Source organism: Salmo salar, chromosome ssa19 (assembly GCF_905237065.1).
Source record: "Salmo salar chromosome ssa19, Ssal_v3.1, whole genome shotgun sequence".
NCBI classification, from domain to species: Eukaryota; Metazoa; Chordata; class Actinopteri; order Salmoniformes; family Salmonidae; genus Salmo; species Salmo salar.
Genome location: NC_059460.1, coordinates 28,033,966 through 28,050,798, shown reverse-complemented (window position 1 = coordinate 28,050,798; position 16,833 = coordinate 28,033,966). Strand labels below are relative to the sequence as shown.

The 16,833-nt window shown below is 42.9% G+C and overlaps 1 protein-coding gene across 2 annotated transcripts in view; it reads left to right on the top strand.

Annotated features, from left to right (window-relative positions):
* The window catches only part of LOC106578707 (plexin domain-containing protein 2), a 161,569-nt gene that overhangs the window by 61,179 nt on the left and 83,557 nt on the right, over positions 1-16,833 (top strand). For both annotated transcript variants that reach the window (XM_014157836.2, XM_014157838.2), the window contains exon 2: positions 3,375-3,637. In XM_014157836.2, coding sequence (XP_014013311.2) covers positions 3,375-3,637 — 263 coding nt within the window. The remainder of the gene's footprint in view (positions 1-3,374; positions 3,638-16,833) is intronic.

Here is a 16,833-nt window from a genome sequence, read left to right as displayed (position 1 = left end):
ATGTCTGCAGTATACCACCTCAGTGCATTAGGGATGATAAGGTATTTACATTTACATTTAAGTCATTTAGCAGACGCTCTTATCCAGAGCGACTTACAAATTGGTGCATTCACCTTATGATATCCAGTGGAACAACCACTTTACAATAGTGCATCTAAATCTTTTAAGGGGGGGTTTAGAAGGATTACTTTATCCTATCCTAGGTATTCCTTAAAGAGGTGGGGTTTCAGGTGTCTCCGGAAGGTGGTGATTGACTCCGCTGTCCTGGCGTCGTGAGGGAGCTTGTTCCACCATTGGGGTGCCAGAGCAGCGAACAGTTTTGACTGGGCTGAGCGGGAACTGTGCTTCCTCAGAGGTAGGGGGGCCAGCAGGCCAGAGGTGGATGAACGCAGTGCCCTTGTTTGGGTGTAGGGCCTGATCAGAGCCTGAAGGTATGGAGGTGCCGTTCCCTTCACAGCTCCGTAGGCAATCACCATGGTCTTGTAGCGGATGCGAGCTTCAACTGGAAGCCAGTGGAGAGAGCGGAGGAGCGGGGTGACGTGAGAGAACTTGGGAAGGTTGAACACCAGACGGGCTGCGGCGTTCTGGATGAGTTGTAGGGGTTTAATGGCACAGGCAGGGAGCCCAGCCAACAGCGAGTTGCAGTAATCCAGACGGGAGATGACAAGTGCCTGGATTAGGACCTGTGCCGCTTCCTGTGTGAGTATGTATGTAGGTATGACAATTGGCCCTGAGATTTTTCTCAACACATGACCTAACCAGCTATAACTCGGGCCCAGACTTTTTCCTGACCAGAGTTTGTCGTGGTCCTGGTCAGGTCACATGTTCAGGAACAACTCCAGGTACTAGGTGTGACTATGGGCCTCTGGTGTGTCTATGTAACGGCCGTCGTCAGAAAGAGACCAAGGTGCAGCGGAGGATGTGTTCATCATTAGGAATTTGAATAAATGAAAGAACACTACAAACGAAACACGAAAAGAAACGACAGCCAAACAGTCCTGTCAGGATTAACTCTACACAGAAAACAATCACCCATAAACCCCAAAGGAAAAACAGGCTGCCTATGTATGACTATCAATCAGCAACAACGAACTACAGCTGTTCCTGATTGGGAGCCACACACGGCCAACCAAAGAAACAAACCAACATAAAAAAATAAACATAGAACGCCCACCCATGTAACACACTGGCCTAACCAAAATAGAGAAGAAAAAAAAACTCTCTATGGCCAGGGCGTTACAAAGGAGCGGACTCCGGCCGCAAAACCTGACTCTGAAGGGGAGGGTCTGGGTGGGCCCTCCTACGGCGGCGGCTCTGGTGCGGGACGTGGACCCCGCTCCACCCTTGGCTTAGCCCACTTAGGTGGCGCCCCTAGCTGCGCCGGAGGACTGGCAGGCGACCCTGGCTGCGCCCGGATGGCGGGCGGCTCTGGCGGCTCCGGACTGGCGGGCGGCTCTGGCGGCTCCGGACTGGCGGGCGGCTTTGGTGGCTCCGGACTGGCGGGCGGCTCTGGCGGCTCCGGACTGGCGGGCGGCTCTGGCGGCTCTGGCCCAGGATTCACCAGGCTGGGGAGACATGCAGGAGGCCTGGCTCTGGGCGCAGGCACAGGACTCACCAGGCTGGAGAGACCCCCTGGAGGCCTGGTCCTGGGAGGTGGCACAGGATAAACCAGGCTGGAGAGACCCCCTGGAGGCCTGGTCCTGGGAGGAGGCACAGGATAGACCAGACTGGAGAGACCCACTGGAGGCCTGGTCCGAGGAGGAGGCACAGGATAAACCGGGCTGTGGGGGAACACTGGAGTTCTGGTGCATAGGCTTGCCACCCAAACTCCAGGCTGAATGCCCACTTTTGCCCGGCACGGGCGGAGCGCAGGCATAGGCCGAACTGAGCCTTCCCAGCGCCCTGGAGAAACAGTGCGCAGCGCCGGTGCAGGATACCCTGGACCGAGACAGCGCACCGGAGACCAGATGCGCTGAGCTGGAATACTCCGACCTGGCTTGATTCCCACTCTCGCATGGCACTTGCGGGGGGCTGGCATGTAGCGCTCCGGGCTATCAACGCGTACTGGGGACACCGTGCGCTTTACCGCATAACACGGTGCCTGACCAGTACTGCGCTGCCTCCTGTAGGCACAGGGAGTTGGCTCAGGTCTCCAACCTGACTCTGCCACACTCCCTGTGTGCCCCACCCCCCCCCCAATTTTTTTGGGGGGGGGCTGCCTCTCGTGCCTGTTGCGCTCCCTTGCCTCATTCCAGCGCCTCTCAGCTATCGCTGCCTCGATCTCCCACTGCAGGCGGCGATACTCCCCAGCTTGAGCCCATGGTCCTTTACCGTCCAGTAATTCCTCTCATGTCCACGACTCCCGATAGCTCCTCTCCTGGTGCTTCTCCTTCCTCCGCTGCTTGGTCCGTTTTTTGGTGGGTGATTCTGTAACGGCCGTCGTCAGAAAGAGACCAAGGTGCAGCGGAGGATGTGTTCATCATCAGGAATTTTAATAAATGAAAGAACGAAACACGAAAAGAAACGACAGCCAAACAGTCCTCTCAGGATTAACTCTACACAGAAAACAATCACCCACAAACCCCAAAGGAAAAACAGGCTGCCTATGTATGACTCCCAATCAGCAACAACGAACTACAGCTGTTCCTGATTGGGAGCCACACACGGCCAACCAAAGAAACAAACCAACATAGAAAAATAAACATAGAACGCCCACCCATGTAACACCCTGGCCTAACCAAAATAGAGAACAAAAAAAAACCTCTCTATGGCCAGGGCGTTACAGTCTAAAACGGCTTCACTGCTAATATGCACCTGTTTCATCCAAAGTAGTATAATTTCTCCATAAAGCAACAAGGAATAGTCCATTGAGATAGTGAATTATGAGAGTGGCAGACAATTAATGACCAGACCAGAGTTTTGGCTCCACCACTGGACTTATTGACCTTAACAATATGATTGTTCTATGTAATTATGCTGCTACAATCCACTGGTGTACAATATAGTTTCTCATTCCAGTCTGACTACTTAAAAAAAAGTTCAAATGTTGAGAATATCTTGGTTTACAAATGATATTGAGGAGAAAGCAGAATGATTGTGATATTACAGGAGTTGTATTGTAATCACCTTTTCCATTTCAGAGCAACGAAAAATATTGGATATGATACCAAATGGCTCGTGGCTTTTAAATAAATGTGAATAATTTTAATATATAGTAATTTTGTACATATATTTATTCTTTATATTATTTGCTGCTTCTGCAAAAGCTAATGGGGATCCAAATAAACAAATAAATATACCTACAATATGTCACCGCAACAAGCCTGTTCCTCTTGTACTCATCTCCCCTCATTCTCTTTCTCTGTGCACCCCAGGGGACTCCTACTCCTACGTGCAAGGGCAGCCTCTGGCTAAGGAGGACATGGGGGTTGATGTGAAGCTGTACAGTCACCGGTCGAGGAGGTGGCTGACCCAAGAACAGCCACGTAACATGGACAGCAACAGGGCCAGCCAGGACCTGGATCAGCAGGACCAAGAGCAGGGTCAGGATCAGGGTCAAGACCAACCTGATGGGGGTTTCCCAGGCCTGCTCTCAGCAGAGGACAGCCAGGACACTGACAACAGCTCCCAGATAGAGGTACAGTAGTACATAAACAGTGTTTCCCCAACCTTTAATCAGGCTAAGATGCAAGGAGGGCCGGCCTCCCTGCATACCTCTGTTTCCCCCTGTCAAAAAAAGTGGTTAAATTGTTTTGTGTTTTTATAGATTTTTCCCACACAACACAAACATGAACACCAACAAAGAGAATAGACCGAAAATGGATTACTATTGATTTGAATTGAACGTTTAGTGTTTGTAGCACTGAATGTTATTTCATGGGGCCTGGTGTTCTGCCAAGGAAAAACTATTTAGGGGAAACACTTGGGCCCACAGAGTGAACACCCCAGATAATCTGAGACAGGAAGGAAGAATGTCAGATGTTCTCTGTTAGGTCTCTATTAGAATATGAACACAGGTTAAACTGCCTTAGTTCCTCAATCCCCTTCAATCTAAAACTATTCCTAAACATATTCCCTGGCAACTCCCCAAGGAGAGAAAATAGACCTCCCTGGAACAGAGTGATTAGATGATGATAAAAAACTGGACATGGGGAGCTTTTGGCAGATTAATACTTAATTTCTAATTAACGCCCAGCAAATCTCCAAGTAGATATTCATCATAAACTTCTGTGTGTGGACTGAGGGTGAGTCACATTAAAGCACCTCAGAAAGAGATCAGGTAAAGTCCCAAAACAGCACCCGATACCCTACAAAGTGCACTACTTTTGACCAGAGCTCAATGGGGCCTGGCCAAAACTAGTACACTATATAGGGAATTAGGTGCATTTGGGATGAAGCCCAGAACAACAGATTAATTTAGACCTCTTTGACCTTCTCGACAGTCATAGTCACAAAAGATGGAGATTAATTGCTGGCTCTTGGTCTGTGTCACTCCGTCCCCATGAAACTAAATGAAAGGCAAGGACCTGGATCCCTTGTTATTGTTCCTACTAGCCCAGCTCAGCACTGCAGCCTAGAGCTCAGGTGTTTAGTCGAAAACGGTGGCGGTGGCGCATCTGGTCCAGACAGATTATTAAATCGCCCCGTGCCTTCTAATCATCTCAGGTCTACAGCCCCAGCGTCGCTTCGTGTGATAACAGACGACAGGTTGATCAAGCCACACGCACACACACACACACAAATGCACCCACCCACACGCACACATACACATCCGTGCACACACACACACACACACGCACGCACGCACGCACGCATGCATGCACACTCCCTCCCTGTTTTTATCCCTCTCCCTGGGCTCATTTGTTGTTGCGTTGTGTGTCTGGGACAGCGTCGGCTTTTAGCACAAATACCCCGTCATTTCCTCTGTCATGTCACCCCCACCACCATACAGTCTCACTCCCCCTTCGCCCCACCTCCCCCTTCCAATATGCCTCTCTGTCTTAAAGAGGAAGGCTAAAGTCTTTTATATTCACATCCCCAGATTAATAAGAGGCTGCTGACACCTTCCTTCCTTCTGGCCCAGCGTTGGTCTGGCTAACAATACTCACTTGGCAAAAACTGGTTGAATCAATGTTGTTTCCATGTAATTTCAACCCAAAAAATGTGATGATGTTGAATCAACTGGTTGGATTTGCAAAGAGTCATCCATGTAAGGGAAATCTAATGACATGGTGACATTTTTTGTTGATTCCACATTAAATTCAGTTTAGGTGTCAACTCAACCAAATGTAAATCCAAACTAGACGTTGAACTGACATCTGTGCCCAGTGGGAAAGGGGACTGTCTCATCTCGGCCGAGATATGACCAGAAGGAGGAAGGGAAGAAAGGATGGTGTCTTTAGTAAAGGAGGGGAGGAATAGAGTGAGCATTCATCATCATAGGTGGAAATATTTTTATCACTTGTTTCTTTTACTTTGCTGAAATGCTTGGAATCTCCCAGCACTGCAGTAAATCTGTTTGTCAGAATCTTTTAGAGATGACAGAGACATTCTCCTTGGAGCCTTGGATCACCGCAACCGATCAAACGAGCAGATAATGTGTGTGCGCGTGTGTGCGTGTGCATAAAAGGTGTCCTCAGGTAAACCCAATGACATTCAGGCGTGCTACAATGCGTTGGAACGAGCTAACATTAAAACAATTTGAATTAACCTCGTAATCCAGGTTTTCTATAGGTCCTTATCAATAAAACCTCACAAAACGGTGCGGAAAATTCTATTTGACTGCTGGGGAGCAAGGAGACCCCCAGCTCCGCCAAAACCATTGACAACTATGTGCCGTATTCAAGGGATTGTTTAATAAATGTTATAACTATTTGGTTTTAGTATCATCACCTCTTGAAGAGCATAGTCAGAACTACACATTTCCAATCATTTCACATTTAGTTCTAGCATCAGAGTTATACAGCAAGTAACTGCATACTTTTCATCATCAGTAAATATCAATTGATCATGTGTTTTCAGATATGTGAGGGTAGGCTTTCCATTTGGTGTGTGGCTGGCTAGCTAAGCAAACAACATGTGTCATTTAGCTTTCTTCATCAGAGATTAGGCTTTTGGAAAGAGCTTGACATCGGCAAGTCCTCGTCCTGGTAAAGTTGCCAGTCGTTCTACGGTCATCACCACTATAGACGGAAAGCAAATCAAACAATATTTGGATATAGCCATCTATCCCCTCAAAGTTAGCTTGTTAACTAGCTATATTGACGTGATCTGTTATTAGCTGACGTTAGCTAGCCAATTTGACGTGGTCCCTCAATCAATGTAACCTATCATGTCTGTCAGCACTGCAGCAATTGTGATTAAACACTTAAAAACTATGTTGAAAAGGGGATAATGTTAGCTAACTTCTTTAGGTAGGCCTATGTTGGTTGGAGAAAAAAGTACATTAGATCCTTACCACTATGTTTCGTCAACTGTACAAGGTTTCTACCGGTAGCTTGCGAAGTAAAAATGATCAGCTCACAGTACATCGGCAAATGCGCCTTTCTGCTGCTTGACAGGCAGAGTGGACAAAGGATGGGAATTTAACCTAAACCACCCATACTTGTCAGGTATATTTCACTTCTTTTTTTATATCCCTCAAATCCAATTAATGGTGGCCAATATTGAGCAATATCGTGAGGCTGCCCTACGTATCTGAAAATTGCATGATCAATTGATGATCATGAAAATGCAGGTACTTGCTGTATAACTCAGATGATAGAGCTCAATGTGTACAATTGTTTTGCATGGAATAATCAGACATTTGTAGTTCTGACTATAGTCTTCAAGAGGTGATGATATTAAAAACAAATAGTTAACATTTATTTAACAATCCCTTGAAAACGGCACGCAGTTGTCAATGGTTTTAGCGGTGTAGCTCCCTCCAGTAATCATGAGCACAACCGTTCCTTGATTTTAACTGGCGGTTTTATTCTGTAGTTTTAGTCAGAATTATCACCTTCCATGAGGACTATAAAGTAAATGAAAATACAGTTAAGCACACTCTTACAACCGTCTTGTCTTACGAGTGACTTATTAGCTTGGTATAACTCTGAAGTGCTTACATACATAAAAACAGTTTAGCCGGAGATATAACAGTATCAGATTAAATACATGAATAAAGGACAAATACCTCATTGACTGCTTATTATAGAAGGGAGGAAAACCAAAACCTTCACACTTCTTATTCCTGGCATGAATTCACACGTCTTCTTTAATTATTATAACGTTACCATCCTAACATACACGCTTCAACCGTTACGAACTACACCCAAAGACATAAAAAACCTAGCTAACACAGCTTGGGATTGCCTTCACTCCAAAAGTGTGTTGCTACGATAATAATCCCTGTTACAATAGTTGTTAGCCACGTAGTTCCGCTTGTCTTACCATTTCCCCCGCATAGCGAACACATAAACAATTCAAACAACAAACAACAACATAGACTGACCGGTTAATTGTCAGCTAGAAGTGGAGCTGGGGGTCTCCTTGCCCCCCAATAGACAAATTGAACACTCTGCACCCTATTGTGATGTTTTATTGATATCGACATATTGATTGTGTGAAAAATTTCTCATTCGTTGATACGAGTAGCAAAGCACTGAACCAGTAAGTACTTTGTTGGAAAGGCTTAGCAGCCATTGGTTTGTTGTGGTGGTGTTGTTTTGATGGTGATATTGCTGAAACTATAATAATTAGGTGAATGTGGTGGTGATGATTATCACACCATGTTAAATTCCACATTACCTTATCAAAGACTGGAGCAGCTCGTCAGTACTAAGCAGCTGTCACGCCCTGATTTGTTTCACCTGTTCCTGTGATTGTCTCCACCCCCTCCAGGTGTCGCTTATTTTCCCCAGTGTATTTATCCCTGTGTTTCCTGTTTCTCTGTGCCAGTTCGTCTTGTGTGTTTAGTCAAGTCAACCAGCCAGCGTGTTTTTCCCCATACTCCTTTTGCTATTCTCCTTTTTCTAGTCCTCCCGGTTTTGACCCTTGCCTGTTTCTGGACTCTGTACCCCCTGCCTGACCATTCTGCCTGCCTTGACCACGAGCCTGTCTGCCACTCCATACCTCCTAGACTCTGATCTGGTTTTGACCTTTTTGCTTGTCCACGACCATTCTCTTGCATACCCCTTTGGATTATTAAACATTGTAAGACTCCAACCATCTGCCTCCTATGTCTGCATCAAGGTCTCATCTTGTGCCTCGATAGCAGCAGCATGTCAACAAACAGACACGCGGACAAGTCTCAGTATAAATATAATACCACTCATTGGATGTTAGATTATCTCTTATTGCCACACTCCTTAGTTTATTTAAACGTATAAACCTCTTCCACTACCATTCATTTTTTTTTTTTGGGGGGGGGGGATTATTGTTTTAATGTATGTGTTGGCGACGTTAAATGCAATTTAAATCAAGTTTGATTTGCTTTGATTTGAAGCAGGTACACAATTTCCCTTAATTAAAATGACACTTTCTAGTTCTATACTGTTCCGTTATATCTTCCTGGAACACAGTATAGTGAAGGCCAAGACCATAAAACCCAGGTCAAACTATTACAACTATTCAGCCTCCTACCTGTTATGTTTCCTTCTCTGAACTGACTGTGTGTGTATGGTAAAATAAATCAAGGAAGTGTTCAAGTTTTAAGTATGCCTCGGTGGTTTATTATCACATATTGCGCCATAAGTGTCAGAGTTACCAGGAGCATGCACTATAGTGTATATGTTCTGTTTCTGTGATTACAAGAGATTGTGCACTCGCTGTGTTGTTAGCGTAGCTTAGCCTCTTTCGCTGCTTGGGGAGTTGTTTGATGAAGTGCTGCTTTTTGATGTCTGTCCAGCCAGGGTCATATTTGTGAATGCACATCTTTGCAAAACATTTTGTAATGGAAAACAAGCGTTTCTTTTTGGAGGAATTCATGTAGGCCCCTCCCTATTTTGGCCCTCGTGCTGGATACAACCCTGGTCTGTGCTGTCTGTCTGATTGCTCAAAATAATCCCAGGGGAGGTTTGCATATTACATTATCCATGTCTGTTTAGTTGGAGATAGAGAGCGAGGGAAAGAAATCCCTCTGGGAATTGACTCGGCTCTTAAATTTTTCGTTGCTTCATTTGATTTCCTTCTCATATTCAGTTGCAGAACAATGCTTTAGTATGATGCTTTTACAGTGCCTTTATTAAAAGATTATCTGAGAGCGATGCATTTCTAAATGAATGTTTAATATACTTCAGTATATGACAGTATCAGGAAATAGCTTAATTCATACTGATTTGTGTCAGTACTACTAGATAGTTGACTGCAGTACTCAGCACAGTTATTACTCTCCAAACTGAACCTGCAGGTCTGCCTTGACCTTAGCCTGCCTACCCTCTCTCACTGTCCCACCTGTGGAGTGTGTCTCTCTGCCAGACCTTCCTCTACTGTGGTTGCTAGCGTAGCAGTGCTAACACGCTGTTTTTCTATCAGCCTCCAACACATCTTGGGCTAAAGCATTGGAAGCCAATATCTTGAGATGAGGGAAGTTGCCAATATCTTGTTAGTTAGGGATGGATCGACATTTACAGAATTGTTAACTGGAGGAAAATGGGGGAGGGTTATGCTTTTTCAATTTCAGTCAAGGGGAGGGTTTAGTATTTTTTTTAATCTTGTCCAGGGGAGGGTCATGTAATTGATGAAATTTCAATATTTCTCAGTGTTTTAGAATTAGTTGCTTATTAGGCTATTGTCGTGTCTTTGGTTATGCCGGATTAAGTGATATGACATGCTAACCTATAAAATCCTTTCTCTGTAATTAATATTACCTGATTAAGCTAATCATGTAAATGTAATTAAATAGAACGTCGGGGCACCACGGAAGAACGTTTATAGAGCCGTTATCTTCCGAATAAACTCTTAAAATACTTAGTAATATTTTACATCGATAGCAGTCAATATTAACCCTTATCTTATTTTCAGTCTCATAATGAAAGTTGTAAATTCTTTGCTATCTTCACGAACCCTGGCTAACAAGTTGAATCAGCAATACAAAATTGGGTTTAATTATTTATTTACTAAATACCTAAACTAATCACACAGAATTACAAATACACCGAATACAAATGATGTCATACATGATGGCTGGTTACACAAAGGAAAGGGGGTTGGGCTTGAATGAAAGAGCGGGAAGACTTAGGAACAAAGAAACAGCAGCTATGCTATCGTAAATACATTATCTTATGCATTCTAAATTACCGCCCATTTGGAAAAGGAAAATGCAATAAATATTTACTCTGAGCTGCGCTTCATTAGATTGGTCGTAGATGCTGGCCGGGTTGGCCAACAGAGATCTTCCTGTCCTCGGAAGAATGTCTCTGGTGGTAAATTGGATACGTGGTGGTATCTTCGTCTGTCTGTTAGACTGGATCCGTCGTCCGTCCTTTCCTAGCCCCCGTCTACAGCGGCCGCTGCTAACTCAACGGCTAGGAAGTATCACTTCTGTAGTGAATAAGCTCAAAGTTCATACCATTCGCCATCAAAGCTCACGCCGAGGTTGGCTTAGTGCTGTACTTGACCTGTGTGTCCTTCTAACGTAGAGGCTGCAGACCTCACGTACTGGAACATGTGGTTATCTTTTCGTCAAAGGCTTATATAGTGGAGAGGGGGAAGGATGAGTTTCATCGTTTATAACCCCTGTCTCTTCACAGGGGTGGGCCACTGATCAAGCAGGGCACTTTCCTTATGAAAACCCAATTCTCTCATTTGGAAGCTAAAATTACATTTAATCTCCTAACAAACAATTTCAATATCAAACATTTCAATTGCATAACAATTCCATGTGACTCTGATAACTAGAGGGTGTATACTTTCCCAGGTACAGTTTATGTCATCCTGTCATCAGTCATAATGTCTCAGATGACAACCGAACTGACATCCATACTCATTATGTTCCAAAGCATATTTCCAACTGGTTTTATTACCAAAATATGGTTCCTTTCCCCATTTGTTTGATGTTCCCAGACTCTCTATATTTAACAGGACAGCAGTCCTTCAGGACAGCAGTCCTTCAGTAGGGTCAGAAAGAGAGGGGAAGGGAGAAAGGTATTTATGGGGGGGTGATAAACCTTACCCACAGGCCAACGTCATGACACTATATATCGATGTGTATCGATGTGTGACCGATGCCACCCCTCATTTCTGATTCTCCACTTGGCGCGCAATATCAAGTGCGCCTATAGGCTATTTAGTGTGGTCTCAATCAAATGATCCACACCCTATAGGCTACGAAGTGCACGCTCGGAGAAGCACAGAGCAAAGTTATATTTCTAAGGTAGCTGCTGGCATGGTGTAAATACAGCTAGGCTGCACTACACACGGCAATGAATATTGTAACACTGAGCTCTGGCCTTCTCTGCTCTTGTTGATCAAATAGAGTTTGGTGTGCTGCCTAACAATTGACTGTGCTGTGTTGTCCTACAGTGGCAGTTCAGGAGGAGAGTCAAAGGCTTCGTCCAAAGGTTTTATTTATTAGGCCTATTCCAAAAGATCTTGCGTGCGGACTAGCCTACAGCTTGCTAATACTATAATTGATTTGATTAAAAACAATATGTTACTTGCTCATTATGTATTTATCAGAGTTATTAACCTCGCAAATTCGAGTAGGCATAATTCATTTCAACCGTCATCCATAGATTTGTCGGTTAATTCCTCCACCCACTATGCACTCTTTAAATCGTCTACTTCCGTGTCAGTGAAGAAATGTTAAGTTAAAACCAAGACTCGAATTGAGGGGGTATGAGAGGGTATGCCATAGGCAATGTTCCCTCTAATTTCTTGGGGCACTAAGCACATTTTAGGTCTTGTGAGCGGAAACTTGAACATTGTGAGAATTGTTTTGAAACTTCCGGCGCGCGTTTACAGCGAACACTGAGGCAGTACCCTTACAGTTTTAGACAGTAGCCAATAGGCTATTGTGGCTATTTGAGCATAATGTACAGTAGTCCTACCAACAAAACTAACGGAGCAAATCCCATAACATTTTCACATGGAAATAGCTTTTTATTTCTATGATATAGCCTACAGTAGCCTATATGTGGTGTTAAGTGCAGGCCTACATTGCAGAATTTTAAAATTGTTTTTACATTATGAAGGGCTTGACATTAATTCATGATTTTTATTGGCTTATTTGCATATTCAAGTCTGTCACAAAATACAACACTGTCCCTTTATTTAAGACATAAGCTTTTTACCTCACTGGCTTTTCAAAGACAGCTTTAAATGTAGCTTACACGTTTTGTGCTCTTGTAGGAATCAGTAAGACCCCATTGCTGACCTATACTTAGCTATAATTGGGCTAATAACTCGCTAACTATCAAAGAATATCAATACGTGAAAACGATTAGCTCTTCGCTCTGATCTAAACTGATCTGAAAAGCTCAAACAGTCTTGGGTGATTGAAGACCGCTCCAGGGCTACCCCTGCAAATATAATTCTACTCCGTTGCACTCTGGCTCTGCCTACAACAAAATCACAGACTTTTTGTATTTATTTATTGCACCTTTATTCAACCAGGTAGGCTAGTTGAGAACAAGTTCTCATTTACAACTGCAACCTGGCCAAGATAAAGCAAAGCAGTGCGACACAAACAACAACACAGAGTTACGCATGGAATAAACAAACATACAGTCAATAATACAATAGAAAAAAGTCTATATACAGTGTGTGCAAATGAAATTAAATTAGGGAGGCAATGTAATAAATAGGCCATAGTGGGAAATAATTACAATATAGCAATTAAACACTGGAGTATAGATGTGCAGAAGATGAGTGTGCAAGTAGAGATACTGGGGTGCAAAGGAGCAAAATAAATAACAGTAAGGGGATGAGGTAGTTGGATGGGCTGTTTACAGATGGGTTATGTACAGGTACAGTGATCTGTGAGATGCTCTGACAGCTGGCGCTTAAAGTTAGTGAGGGAGATATGAATCTCCAGCTTCAGTGATTTTTGCAGTTCGTTCCAGTCATTGGCAGCAGAGAACTGGAAGGAAAGGCGGTCAAAGGAGGAATTGGCTTTGGGGGTGACCAGTGAAATATACCTGATAGATATATACCTGACTCAGTCTTGCAAAGTTAGATTTGTTTTGTTTTGTTGCATTAAAAAAGGGGGCTGATATAATGTTGATTCGATCAACAACAACAAAAACGTTGATCTAAAATAGTGCAGACTAATAGGGTTCAATCTCTTGTGTCTCTGCGCAGCATGGCATTTCTTCTGCACAGCAGTCCTGGAGGAAGTGCGCGCACGCACACAGTTTAGAGGGTACATTGGCCATAGGCCTACCTTTTATTAAAGAAAATGTCAAAAAGCACCCCTTGTTAGTTTAAGATTTTGAAAATCAAATACAACAGTGAGCTATAACAGCACTTTGGTCCGCAATGCTTTATGCTACAAACAAGATGTAAAATAACCAGGAAAGACGTGACTCAGAGGGGATATCATTGTTTAATTTCTTTGACATTCAGAGGCTGAGCTACAAACTTTTATAGACGAGGAGAAAAAAATGTGACTTTGCTTGGAAAGTAATCTAATTATGTCACTATGAATTGATTAAGCTATTCACTTTCTGTACAATAGAAGATGTTTAAACCCAGACAGCTTTTAGGGAAACACTTGTGACCTTCTCTTGTTGGGTTAAGCCATGGAAGAAGAGTAGCCAGCAGTTAAAGCTTAGATTAGAGTAGGCCTACTCTGTCTGGGGTGGAAAGATAGACCTAACTTTTGAAAGTACCATGCTCAGATTCCTAATGACTTCTCAGATTAAATTATTTGCAAACAGGGACAGTTTCATTGCAAAAAAGATACACTGATTTGGCATTGGAGAAATATGATAAGATGAACACATAGGTCTATGTCTCTGTCCGCTCTTAGCCTGTATTTTGCATAATTTGTGTGGTATTAATAAGGATTCTGTTAATATATAAAAATGTAGAATTACATTACATTTTTATAAAAGGCAATTTTTTTCATGGACCTGCAAATACAATGATAGACTAATGCAATGCATTTACTATAAAGGAGATAAATCCACCCCTACTCTTGTCCACGGTCGTCTGTGAACCCACAACCTTCTGGCCCGCAACCCTGTGTGCTATCAGAATTTTTGCGTTGCCATGTAATGCTTACAAGATGAAGAACAGTTCCTAAAACTGCATATTTAAGGCTCTGGTCTGGCCAAGAAGTGAGGCCAAACATTCTCTGCTATCCACTTTGTTTTAATTATTATTTTTGGTATTGGGGAATGGTCGCGTTTTTTTCAAACGTTCAGTTAGGGTTTAGGTAAAATATATTTTGCTGAAGGGAGGGCCATCCATTTTAATTTCAGAGAGGTCAGATTTTCTCCATGTACCCCTTACTATAAATAATTCACTCCCTTAATTCCCTTGGGACTATTTCACAGTTCAGGTAGGGACAAGTCTCCTCATCTCTGTGTCCTTAAATAAACTCTAGTCGGCATTCCAAATGGTACCCTATTCCCTTTTCAGTGCACTACTTTTGACCGGTCTCTGGTCAGAAGAAGTGCACTATATAGGGAATAGGGCGTCGTTTGGGCCGCGTCCCTGGCCTAGAAGCTGCTAAGCAAGGAGGCTCCAAACCACATGTTTATCTGCAGCACAGAGAAACCCTAAACCTTGGAACACTAGAGCTCTTCAATAACAATACGCTGTATGAGGGTGGGTGTAGGCCGTAGACGTAGAGGCTTCGGCCTACAGTAAGACTTAAAAGGCCATAGACGTAAAAGCTTGAATTCATTTTTAAAACAAGAAAACAAGTCTCAAAACAAAAGGCGTGACTTTCTATCCGTGTGTTTCACGATTTAATGTTTACCGTTTATATTTCGTTGACCTGGATGTGTTCAAATCGGCAAGCCCTATCGATTTCATTAGTAAGCAGGTGCAGCACACCTCAGCTCCATGCAATGCTGTTGGATTTCACCACACATTCCACTAATGCTGCTCCAATGGGGAGGGGATGAGTGATGAATAATGGATATAATGGACCATAGACGTTATCAGCCAGTGTGAGACCAAGTGGCACACATGAGTAATGTCTTCCTTTTAAAGTGCAGATGGTTACCAGGGCCCCTGATTTGTGTGTGTGTGTGTGCGTGTGTGTGTGATATAAGAGATATAGGGACTCGTGCATACTGTAGAGTAGGGAAAGATCTTATGATTTTTTAAATTCCATTCTTTCAAAGACATGAGACGACAGTTGTTTTCCCTGTACTTTTCTTATTCAGTATTGCCACACCAATGTGATATATGCTTCATTGTGACATGATAAAAACATTAAAACTATTTATTTCAGCTTTATTACCTTGTTCTTTTCCCAATTAAAGCAGAAGGGTTATTCTTTCTCAGAGCTGTATGTGATATCATGGTGCAAAATAGTTCAAATCAGTGCAAAAATACTGTAAAACTCATTATAATCTGACAGTGTGATTTATTTGGACGCGTTTTTAAACAATAATGTGATTTTTTACCTTGACTTTAGTAAATGGAGAAAAGCATTAGTAGTGACCTTTCTATAATGCACATTGCTGAAGAAAAATTACAAATGTAATCACACTGCCCGATTATAATCAAATCAAGCTTTCTTTATACAGCACATTAAGACATGGAATGCAACGCAATGTGCTTCACATGATGTTTTGTATTTTTTTAATGAAAATGAAAACTGAAATATTTAGTACACAATGAACAAAAGAGGATAAAAAACTAAAGAATAACTATAAAAACTGAACGACAAAAAAATAAAACGTCAGGAAAGCAAAGCTAAAAGGTGTGTTTTAAGATCTCTTTTAAATATGTCCACAGTTTTAGCCCCCCTCAGGTTCTCTGGCAGACTATTCCAGGCTGCCCCTCCATGTCTTTTGGTCCTAGGCTTTGGAGTAGTTAAAAGGCCAGTGTGAGAGGAGCTGAGGGACCTACTGGGTACACACAGTACATTCGGAAAGTATTCAGACCCCTTGACTTTGTCCACATTTTGTTACGTTACAGCCGTATTGTACAATGTATTTTAAAACAGTAATCAGCAATCTAAGCTCAATACCCTATAATGACAAAGCGAAAACAGGTTTTTAGAAAAGTTTGCAAATTAAAAACAGAAAAAACGGAAATACCTTATTTACATAAGCATTTAGGCCCTTAGCAATGAGACTCGAAATTGAGCTCAGGTGCATCCTGTTTCCATTGATCATCCTTGAGATGTTTATACGATTTGATTGGAGTCCACCTGTGATAAATGCAATTGATTGGACATGATTTGGAAGGCATCTGTCTATTGTCATGACTGTCCTGTGAGGATCACAATGGGTCAGATCAGCTTCGCAATGGTTGACAATAACCAGACCTTCTCTCACCGACAAAAGAGGTGAGGAGGGAACTGGACCGGTTTGACAGTTCACACCCTGTTGTAAATTACAGGAGAAAGGGGGGCTCTTTCTCCCCCTCCAGTTAAATCCACCAGAGGAATGTCTTTGTTAACAGGCTTTTCCCGCCGAAACTATAACATGGTAAAATGTGGATACTGGAACAATAATTCTAACATAAGAATATGGGGAATGTTCAGCAGGGAACTATAGAAAACTAATGCCATATGGGTTTTCAGTTTGTCATAAAAAATTGTATGAAATACTGTAACTTGGAAAGTATATCCCCTTTATCTGTCAAGTTTCCATCCAATACATTGTGCATATGATATGAAACATGATTAAAGTACTTTTGTTAAGATAGGAATGTGATTTTAGGAGG